Consider the following 11,192-nt stretch of genomic DNA (forward strand, 5'->3'; position numbering starts at 1 on the left):
GCTGTGTCCAGTGATATAAATCACTGGATTTATATTTGAGTTAATATATATATATATATATATATCAAGATTTATTTTATATACATTATTGTCCACTATGTATGTATGTACAGGTTCTTTTATGCTAAATCTCTATGTATTTATCAACAGTTTATTTAACTGTGTTGAGGACATTTCTTTTCCCACAGATTTCACTGCAGCTTGTAATGAAACAATAATTTAACGCTAATAATAATAATGTTATTATAAGTTCTATTGCACTCGGTGAATGGGTCTTAATTTTAATTCTTTAGTATAATTTCTTTGTTGATCCACTATATGTAATCATGATTTATTCAATTTAGTTTACCAACATATATGTAGACTAGTTATCAATTCAGTTAGTTAGTTAGTTAGTTGTTTATCAATAGGGTATTTCTGTTGTTACAGAGGATACCTGTTTTTGGATGCTTGTGCTGGCACACAATATCAATAATAATGTATTTTAATCAAATATATTTCCATTTGATATAGCTCGTTATTGTATTTTTTATTAATCTAATATAATTATGTTTGTTTAAGAATGGGAGGGGGGTATTGTCAGTGTGGATGACAACTGTTCAGTTCCCATAAAAAAAAAACGGTGTCAGATAAAGTTCAATTTGTGTCTGAACCTGAACTCATTGTAGGAGGAGTTAATCTGTGCCTGTCAGACCTCACTCAGGGCCCAAAAGTCTCTCACAGTATGAATATACATTAAACCTGCAGGACTCTGCGCCTGTCAGACCTGACTCCGGGCTGCAGGTCTGCCTCTTAAAGGGCCAGTGTCGCTATTTGTGGACAGGAGCTGTTGCCGAGAATCGAAACTTAAACTCAGTCTCGTCCCGTCGCTTCACTTCCTTCCTGTGTTTGTCAGCTCGGCTCTAACTTCTGTCTGTCCTCGTCTCGCCGTCCGCACACTGTGCATGTCCCGGCTCCATGGTCCCTTCACCTCCTCAGGTAGGTGTGTCTGAAAGCAGCCCGGTCCAGGGGGGGGACACATGCGGGGTCAGGGGCTGCAGACCTCAGCCCTGGATGGTCCTGAGGCCCCGTCTCTCTCCTGGAAGTTTGACTAACACATGGGACACAGAGGTTGTTTGTGTTGTTGTTTTCTTCTTCAGGGGGAAACTTCTGTCAACATGTCCTCAGTGTGTGTTACTCATCTACTTGTGCTCTTTAATCTTCCTCCTCCTCCTCCTCCTCTTCCCAGTGAACCACCATGGACCTTGACAGACACAACCGCAAGCTGGAGATAAGCAAAGCTCTGACGTTTATACAGTGAGTTGCTTTCATCATTTTCATTTCAGCCTCAGTGAAAGTGAAACCAGCCTACATAGAAAGTGCATATACAATAATAATATTTCTACTCAATGTCTTTTGGGGAAGGATTCCTTCTAATTTGGTAGATGGGTCTTCTTTTGCCTCAACATTTAAAAAAAAGTATTTTTATTAGTTTGTTTGTGTATCCAAGAGATTTACTTGTGTTGAAAATGATCATATTAATAATACATTTATTTTTTGGAAGGATTTCTTTGTCCCTTCAGTTTGTTGAATGAGTCTTCATTTCTAAAGTGAAACTAGGCTTTTTACTGTTATTGACTCACATCCTTGTTAACTCTGACGTGTCACCTCCTCTTCTGAGCATCTCCTCCTCTCTCGTTGAAGATCTTCCTTGGCTTATCCAGAGCCTGAGGGCTACCAGGTACTGGCTGTCTTCATCACACACATTGTCATGTCTGTCTCCCCTGACTTCCTCCCTTTGCTCTCTGTCTTTCAAGCATTCTTATCACTACAATTATCTCGGTCATAACTTTTGCTGAATTCTTCCCAGTGGGCTCTCTGTTGTGTCTCTCCATGAAACTCAGTTCATGTTTAAATCAAAGTGTAGACACTCATATCTTTGTCCTTATCCTTCCGCACATAAATTCATAATATTATGAGAATGAAGTCATGATATTATGAGAATGAAGAAATCATTCTAGGCTACGTGTCATTTTAGAATGGGGAATATGTGTTAAAATGAGGAATATTCACTATCTTGTGGAGTAATACTGCAGTATAAGTTTCACAGAAGATATTTTAAATAGATAAACACACGGATATGGAGAAGGTTGCCTCGAGACTAATATGTTGAGGTCGACTGTGAGGATATTATTTGATACAGCTACTTTATTGTGATGGAGATCTGAAAATACCAATTTTGTCTTTGTGTATTTTAATCTGGGCTTTCTGCAGAAAGGATCCACACAGAGAGTCACAGGGATCTCAGTGTGAAGATGGAAAACAGTCAAGTGCAAGAATCTTATAAAGGAGAACTAAGGCTGTTTGTCTGAGCCAGTTCAGACTGGTTCTGTAGGCGCAGTTAGAGATAGGAATCGAAACACAGACAACTGATTTACATATGTTTCCTTTAGAGATAGAGCAGACATAAATTAAATTCTTTGGGGAGTGAATAAGTGATTAAAAAGTCATAAAAGTTTAAGGTCATAAACGTTCACACCATAAACTGTTGAGGTCATAAAAGTATTTAGACAGGTCTGCAAAAACTTACTTTTCAACTACAAAGTAGATGTCCACCATATTTAGTGTTTTTTTCACTACATTGTTCAAACAGACTTCGTAGTTTCTCAAGAAGCAATGAGATTAGAAATCAAGATAACGGCGCCAGAAAGAATGAAAATATCTTTTTGTTTTAACTACATAAGGTAAAGAACATATTCCTCCTTTCATTTTCCTCCCTCCAGGACTATCTGACCCAGCTGGTGTGGAACCTGCTCCATGAGGGCAACACCTTGTTCCAAGATGGAGAGTGGGCGGAGGCGGCGAGAGAGTTCAGTGAAGGCCTGAACGTCTCGTGCTACGCCGCAGGAGAGAACATCCCGATCCCCGAAGCTCTGCTGCAGAGCCTGTATGTCAACCGGGCTGCTGCTTACCACAGAATGGTGAGATACATTCGGCCATGAGAGGCTGAAACTGTGAGCATCAGGGCGACTCCTCCACACTCCTCCACACAGGATGTCTGGGTTTATCTTTGGGTAATTTAGCTGATATCCATGAAAGCAAGTATCTATTTCAGTTCACTGGAGCTTGGAAAACTACTGGAACCGTTATCAGCAGTCTACAAAGTACTGAATGAGAAATACATTTAGAAATAAAAGTGGGAATAACACGTGACCCAGATAACAGAGGACCCATCTGATTTACCACCTGGAAAAGAATGTGACCAGCACTAAATCATCTGGACGTGTTTATCAGCAGCACAAGGCCACCGAGCGTAAACCTGCTTACCGAGGAAACACTCCTCATTATCTGTCTCAATAATGCATGCACTTTATTTCCTTGCCTTTCCTTTGATCTATTTTCCCGTCTGTGTTCTCCACAGGGGGAGTTTGATCGAGGTGTGATGGACTGCGACAGCGCTCTACTGCTGTGCAAGGAAAGCAGCAGGGCCCTGTACAGGAAGGCGCTGTGTCTGAAGGAGCTGGGGAAATACAAGGAGGCCTACAGCTGCACCACGGACTGTCTGCTCATCTCTCGCCTGGTAAGAGAGAGGGAGAATTGGGAGCTTAGCGTAATAGGAGAGAGCTGGTGGTGGTAATGGAGGGAAGCTGGTGGGAGAAGTTCAGCCTTTGGCCTTGGGAATATGTGAATTCATGTGATTGTCTCTCAACAGGATAAAGATGTGAACGAGCTGGCTCAGGAGCTCGCCGTCCACCTGGGACTGAAAAACCGAAAACCCTACATCAGCACAAAGGTTAGTAAAATGATTCATATTTAGTTCTGTTCACTGAAGGCAAGGCCTGTAAATTCATCCATGTTCCTGACTTTACTTTGTTCTTTATCTCTGTTATTGATATTATTATTATCATTAAGTAAGTGCCTTCTTTTGGATTGCAACCATTTGTTTTCTTGTGCAGCGTTTTGTTGAAAAGTTATTAATATGAAATTGAATACACAGAGTAAGAGACTGGTATCATCCAAAGATATTAAAGAAACGGCTACTGTGAAGAAACATAATTTCTTCTTTCTCACACGATGTGTTCATGTGGACTTGGTGCAGATATCCAGTTTGTCCTCTCAGTTTGCTTTGTGTCTCACATCCTGTTTGTTTTTGTGTCTTTCTTAGGAACACAAAATTGTTGTTGGTGTTCCTAATGGCCACAAGTCTGCTGAGGCCACCAAGGCAAGTTCCACACGGTCTCTAACGCTCACCACCATACTTCTTAAAAAACACAAGACATTATTCTAGTTTCAAGCATCATCTCAGATAGTTTCTTTTCCTTCTCACCTGCAGGTGTCTGCTGGTGATTTGGGCGATGGTGTGAATCCTCTCCGTGGTCTTGCACCAGGTGTGAAACTTGCCTCTGACTTCATTTGGATGAATCCACTCTGCTTTTTGCTTTTCATTTGTAAACGGGCCGACTATGTTCCAGACTCTCCTCACGACTCCAGATCAACGTTTTCAAAATTAAAAAGCAAGAAGCAGTGTGGATGTAAAACCGAGTTGTATGAACAATACAGGCAGAATGCATGTGTCCACATTTGTTTTCATAAAAATGTGTTCAAGATAAATCACAGGTGCGATCTAAATGATTTATTCTCTTCTTCAGTCAGTTTCACCAGCAGGACTCAGTCCACCCTTCCCTCCATGTCTCCCAGCTTCCTCCAACCTGTCATCCCCTCAATGCCTGACAGGGATGAGACGGACACGGTGGAGGACTCCGAGCTGATTGGAGACGACTTGGACAGTCTGCTCGACGGCTTCTCCCCCGAACACGAGGTAACTGAGGTTGAATCTGTGCGTTTTCAGACAGATAACGTGGTAAAAAGTTGATCCTGGTAAAACCTTGGCTGCGATGGGAAGGAGCTCAGTTTGCTTGTTACATTAGGGACATGGAAAAAACTTTATTTTTCTCGTCCATGTTTTCCAGACAAGTATCCAGGCAGCATACTCGGCTTCCAGCAGGACGCCAGCTTCCACACACTCAGTTCCTTCGGCCCTGCCGGCCCCGTCACCCCGGCTGCCTCCAGCCTTCTTCAACTCGGCCGTCAAAGCCCCGGATTCATTTTCAGGTGGTGGGCACAGCACTACGTCCGCAGAACTGGACACCCTGGACTCCCTCTTGACCTCTCAGGCTCTGGATGCCTTGGACGACTTCCCTGGAGTTGGCGGGGGTGTTGCAACTTCAGGGGTCACCTCCCCAGCGCTACAAACCCTGAATGGCCTTGATTCCCTGGACGACTTCTTGGATGCATTGCCATGTTCGCCTGCTGCTACTGAGGGAGTCAATCCGTCCAAAACACAGCTGGACACAGGGGGAAGGTCCCTCGGTGATTTGCTGGATGAACTCGATGACCTGGAGACTGTGTGTGATCCAGTTGCTCGGTGCAATGATGTCCCGACATTTGGAGTGAAAGCTGTGGAGCGGCTCGACTCCCTCGATGTCCTGGACTCCTTCTCCTCAGTGGAAGGAGCTGGGGCGGCTCTGCCAGCGGTCAATGGAAGAACCGGCCTGGACTCGATCTCTGATTTCAGCCTGGCTGGTGATTATGTTTTTCTGGTGGCTCATTATATAATTGGCTAAACAAGATGGTAGCAAATAGATACTGGAATTATAAATAGATATTTACACTTCCCTTATGAAACCACATTCACACTGACTATGTCACAAGTACAGTTGGAAAAATGGAACTCAAACAGTCGATTTACATTTCAAACAAATCCTGTGAGCATTTCCTCTTTTTTAGAGATCAAACTGATGTCTGTGCATGCTTTAGGCCATTCATCACAGCGTGTACATATCACTGATAACTCTCTCCTCCTGTTCCTCAGATGTCTCAGGCTCTCACTCTGCTGTCGCTCCACTAATGACATCTCCAAAGAACAACTACATAGTAAGACTGATTGTCTGCCCTGTGTTCCCAGCTGTTTTTTAAATCCGTTTTTAAGAATTAACTGAACTCTTATTTTGCACTTTGGCACTAAAGAAGAGGAAAAGCACAGAACTGGTTTCCTGTTCGAACCCCCTCTCCTCCACCCATGAGTTCCTGCAGGCCTGCTCCGCCTGTTTCCCTCGGGAAGGTACGTTAGCGACGTGGATGAATCTGAAACTTTCTGTAACGGAAACAAAATCATGCTGCTGTTTGACAATATGCAAATATTCACTTTTTTTAAATGACAGAAACATCGACCCCTTCTGTTCCGGTGAAGTATCTTCCTTTAACACAAATATGTTTGTTTTCAGGTCCAGGGATATACAGCTTCGTTCACAAGCCGGACCTCCTGCACAGCTGCAGCCGAGACATTCTGTTGTGCAGACAAAAGGCAGCTTCTCCTTCAGAGTGGACCAGAGTGCGGCCGATGCCTCCCTTCACGGCCTTCAGGGGGCGCTTCGTACTCTGCAGGGGTAAGAATCTCCACATCTGACAGTCTGGACAATCATCAGGATCTTCTGTTAGGACACACCAAACCAGAAAGTGATAATTAGATTCATACATTTAGTGCAGTGCCTGTTCTGAACACATCAGTATGGATCAGGGAAGAACCCATTGACTTTCTTTGTGATGAATCACGCCCCTTTCTAACTGCTCAGATTCCAACTGTTGTTAAAGATTAAAGATGGAGCTTCTTGTAAAGATGATTGATTGACATGATCATATTAATGTGAGTAACTTGTGTGTTTTCGTGCACATGCAGATGTGCAGAACTCTGAGTCCGGCCTGTGTAAGTACAGAGAACAATGCACGTTTGCCTACAACCAGCTGGAGATCGATGTTTGGACAGAGGAGAGAAAGGGAACGTTGGACAGGAACCTGCTGTTTGAGAAAGGACCCGTCAAACTGGATCCCATCACCAGCGTCATTCACCTGCAGCAGGAACACAAGGGCACGTTCGTGTTCCTCTGCCAGGTTCGAGATACACTGACTAACTATCAACAGACAAACCTGCTCTATCAGTTTGATTTAATTATTTTAATGTTTCTGATATAAAAGCAGGTTTGTCAAATGATATAATACAAAATAATGTATTTTTTTTGTAAATATCGATTTTTATTGTTTAATATTGTTTAATATTTCTTAGTTTATTTTATATTATGTTGTGGTTGTTCTATAATTTTTTTCTCATATTCACATCACCTTTAAATCCCATATGTCTCGTTCTATTTTACCTCTAACAATAAATAAACAAATGTGGGATTGAGATGTTAAAAGCCATTATGTAGTCCAACGCAAAACATTTGAACATTTAACAATTATATTTACATGTTGTTGTTATTATTATGCATAATATAACTGTACAAAATTAAACCACTTTGTGTCACAAGTATATTAGTGAAAATACAGAAATATACACTATGAATTAACTGAGGAAAACATCCTCTTAATCTAAACATTTTTCTTTGTTCTTGGCTCTGTGTTGTTGTTGATCTCCTTTGTCTCTCGTCTGTCTCCGTCTCTGCAGAAGTGCTTTGACGGTAAACCCAGAATCATCAGTAATCGCTGCAAAGACAACGTCTGCTCCAACCTGGAGGTTCACCACTGCTTTGATGCAAACAAGTGAGTTTGTTTACACAGTGCGTGTCCCTGGGAATACAATGATAAACACACACACTGAGGTTTCTTTTCTCCCTCTGCGCCCGTCAGGTGTTTGGCGTTTGTGGTGAGGACGCACAACGTGAACTACCGAAAGGTCCGTCCGCTGACTGGCCTGCGGCAGCTGGATTTATGCTACCAAGGCGTACGGTACGGCTGCGAGAAGGAGGACAGCTGCCACCACGCCCACTCCCTCATAGAGCTCAAAACCTGGAGGCTGCAGCGAAACACAGGTGGAGTGCAGTGCCTGTCTGAGAGCAGCTGCAGTGAAACATTGTGTTGTGTGCGACCCTGTGGTCAGTTGAGTTGTATGAACTCAGATCAACTGCTTGACCCCCGATCACAGGACAGAAAGTTGTGTAGCGGGAACTGGACTCTGATCCGATGAGTTTTAAAGCTGTGTATTCTAAACTTGGTGTATTCTATATCGATGTTCTATTGTTTTAATATGTAAATCTGCTGCCCTCTAGTGGCCAAGACATTCCTGAATACTGTAAATACTGGATAAGGGTATTTTTTTGTTGACAGTAACGATTTTTTGGGAAAAACCAAAGGACAGAAGCAGCTTGTAGTGTTTCTCTCAATATGAATGGGAACTTAATGTTAATGTTAATGCGTGTTTGTGTTATTTCCAGGTATCAGCCCTGATGAGATTGTGAAAGTAGCCACAAAGCATCACAACAAACAGGAGCAAAACTCAAACGCACAGAAATGGAATAAAGTAAGAAACCATTTGTATAATTTATTTTTAATGACACTGACTACGTAACAGAATGATGTCCCTCTACTTGTTTACACCTTAAACTTGAGCCTTTTATATAATTTGCTTTTGCACACGAGGGAAAAGAGATGAAAAATGATGTTCACTGATTTTCACTCTTAATTTTTTGTTGTCATTTGATTTTAATCAGTCTCCTGGAAGTGAGGGTATGAAACCTAGAGGAGAAGGAAAGAGTCTGGACTTGAAGATCAAGTTGGCGTGTGCTCAGTGCTGGAGGGACGGTCTGATCAGTGAACCAGACAAAAAACAGAAGTACTGCTCCGCTAAGGCCCGGCACATGTGAGTCAGAAGGATTTCTCTCCAGGTCTAGGAAATCGTTAACTGTAAACACAGCCAGGTCATATGATCAGATATCCAGTTAATATAAATATTTAGAACAAGCTTTAATGTTTGTTTTTGTCATAGCTTAAAAAAGTGTACCAGTGAACTATCTCTTTTTCTCTCGTCCTTCTGTCCTCCTGTTTTTCAGATGGACTAAAGACAGACGGTTCCTGCTGGTCAGATCCATGATGAGACAAAAATGGATTCAGGTCCGACCTCTGCCGAACAACAAGAACATCCCTCTGCAGTATGAAGTAGGTGTGATTCCTACTTTAAAAGTACAACATGTACTTTTAGACAAGCTCTCGTCATCCATCACAGTGATTTCCACATTTCTTGTCTTTTTATGGCTGCTGCTCGCTTTATGTTGTCAGTGAGTGCAGTGTCACTGTTGTGCACTTTTGTGAGTCTTTGTGTGTCTTTGCAGATGTGTGCCCAGATTCTGAGGAAGAAGATCTGTAACTACATCGGGCACTGCAGCTTTGCTCACAGTGAGGAGGAGAGGGAGATTTGGATGTATATGAAGAATAATGACTGTGAGTTATTAAAGTAGAAACTAGCTCATGTGAACGTTGTGTGGATGTAGCTCTGGAGATGAGATGTTTCCGTTGTGTCTGCAGTGCAGGACACTCAGCAGGTATATGACACATGGATGAGATCAAACAGCCCAAGCCGCCAAGCAGATGGAGCTGCGGCCTCCCAGTCCGTCCCAGAGGAGAAATATATCGCCATGCCCACTGACTTTGCTGAACCCATGGTGAGTTGACAGTTGTTGTTCAGCTCAATGAAGTCATCAGCCAGAGACATGTTGATGAGAATCCTTCCTCTCTGTCTCGTAGAGCGGCTTCCACTGCCGTCTGTGCGGTAAACACAGTAACAGTGAGCGGCAGTGGCAGAACCACATCTCCACTGAGAAGCACAAGGAGCGGGTGTTCAGCTGTGAAGGAGAAGACGAGGCTCTGACATGGATCTACCGCTTTCCTGGAACTAACTTTGAACTCTGCCCCAAGTAAGACCTTTCTCCTGGAATCCGTGTCCTGAGCTGGTGGAGAGCAACATTTAAAAAAAGTGAAGATGAAAATGATGAAATCTGATTAAACGTTTGACGCCCTGTTCATGACTGACAGGTCGGCTGGCGGCTGTGCGGACGGGGTGAGCTGTGACTTCGCCCACAGTGCGGAGGAGCTGAAGGAGTGGACCGAGCGACGGGCTTTCCTACGACAGAAGCTCGTCAAAGCCAGGGAAGACATGCTCGTCATGTTCGATGAGTTCGACTTTGGGATGTACAACTTTCTCCTTAAGGACTGAGAGGAATGAATGTTTTTGTCTCCACTAGCCACAAAGCAAGGTCAAATACCACATGTCAAGAGTTTTCAAAGCCAAACCAAAGTGGAGGAGGGGACGATATCCAACTAGAGACTTTTTAAAATGTTTAATTATGACTAATTTCTTCATAGTATTTTCTTTTCAGCAAAAAGCTCAGGACAAATACGACTCAGTGCTTATGTTGGTGCCATTGAAAAACACAGCAGACACTAACACGTTGTTAATCACTGATGGTTTGTATTTAACCTAACCTGCAGCTTTTTGTCATCTCTGATCCACATCATGTTCACACCGAGTTCCCTTCTGTTTGAGGAGAGAGTTTTTTTCAGAGTCAGAGAGAGGCTGTTTACATTATTGCATTATTACATTAAGATACACCCCAGGAATGTTTGTCAAATTCTCAACCTGCAAAGCAAATAAAGTTGTTACCGTTAATTTGTGATTTACATACATGTCATTCATTGTACATTTGGACAGTTTTGCTTCAGTCTCGATATATTCTTTAAATTTGCATAGAAACCTTGTGAAATCAGGGTTTTTCTGCATTTATGGATGTGGAATTTACCAAAAAGACTCAATAACTTTATGATTAAAAGCAGATAGTCAGACTGAGATGAACAAAGGAACATGTGAAAGAATATGAGTAGATCAAATACTCAATAAAATAGTGGAAACGGAAATATCATGAGTGAGAAATGGTCTTTATACTGTATTTAGAATATATTCAGATGTATATACACTCTGTAGGTATATAAGCAGGTATGAATACTTGTATAAAAATAGTACATACTTTAAGTTTTATATACATTTTCATAACGTATCCCACACTTGCCCAGATAATACAGTATATATGCATACGTCTATTTCAATATCTCCTTATACATAATGCACAAATACATCCTCAGTGTATAGATTAAATGATACACAATAAATAATCACTCAATCAAATCCAGAAAGTAATTAAATCGATGAAATGAGAAAAAAATGAAAAATATTCTCAGGTTCATCAGGTTTGTTTTCAAAATGCTCCATCATCTTCTGGTGCAGTTCCTAATCGTGTCGTTAGGTGGCGCGCGCCCGCTCGTGCCTTCCCTCCCCTCTGTCCTGCACGTGCTGCCTTGCGTGGGGCGCAATGTGCTGCACGCGCTTGTTG

General features: G+C 42.3%; 1 protein-coding gene across 2 annotated transcripts; it reads left to right on the top strand.

Moving 5' to 3' along the window:
• The first annotated feature begins 784 nt into the window (after nt 1-784).
• LOC128458707 (zinc finger CCCH domain-containing protein 7B) lies at nt 785-10,474 on the top strand. Of its 2 annotated transcripts, none has more exons than XM_053443662.1 (23): nt 785-978; nt 1,229-1,296; nt 1,684-1,720; nt 2,763-2,960; nt 3,401-3,559; nt 3,692-3,772; nt 4,145-4,201; nt 4,313-4,367; nt 4,629-4,798; nt 4,950-5,562; nt 5,861-5,913; nt 6,007-6,100; nt 6,264-6,425; nt 6,716-6,927; nt 7,481-7,575; nt 7,663-7,844; nt 8,247-8,332; nt 8,523-8,671; nt 8,862-8,967; nt 9,141-9,249; nt 9,334-9,470; nt 9,553-9,722; nt 9,841-10,474. In XM_053443662.1, exons 2-23 carry the CDS (start codon nt 1,238-1,240, stop codon nt 10,019-10,021), a joined length of 3,165 nt encoding a protein of 1,054 aa, XP_053299637.1. In that variant the 5' UTR covers nt 785-978; nt 1,229-1,237; the 3' UTR covers nt 10,022-10,474. The 2 variants fall into 2 exon arrangements, with proteins under 2 accessions (XP_053299637.1, XP_053299636.1); XM_053443661.1 differs by having other exon boundaries at nt 786-978; nt 5,852-5,913.
• Nucleotides 10,475-11,192: the final 718 nt, after the last annotated feature.

This window comes from Pleuronectes platessa, chromosome 16, assembly GCF_947347685.1.
Source record: "Pleuronectes platessa chromosome 16, fPlePla1.1, whole genome shotgun sequence".
Lineage (NCBI taxonomy): Eukaryota > Metazoa > Chordata > Actinopteri > Pleuronectiformes > Pleuronectidae > Pleuronectes > Pleuronectes platessa.

Excerpts from the sequence above, each read along its gene's own strand:
- LOC128458707 (XM_053443661.1), top strand. The coding sequence starts at position 1,238 with ATGGACCTTGACAGACACAACCGCAAGCTGGAGATAAGCAAAGCTCTG. Across the intron at positions 7,845-8,246 it reads GAGGCTGCAGCGAAACACAG|GTATCAGCCCTGATGAGATT; the intron begins GTGGAGTGCAGT and ends TGTTATTTCCAG. Across the intron at positions 9,250-9,333 it reads GTATATGAAGAATAATGACT|TGCAGGACACTCAGCAGGTA; the intron begins GTGAGTTATTAA and ends TTGTGTCTGCAG.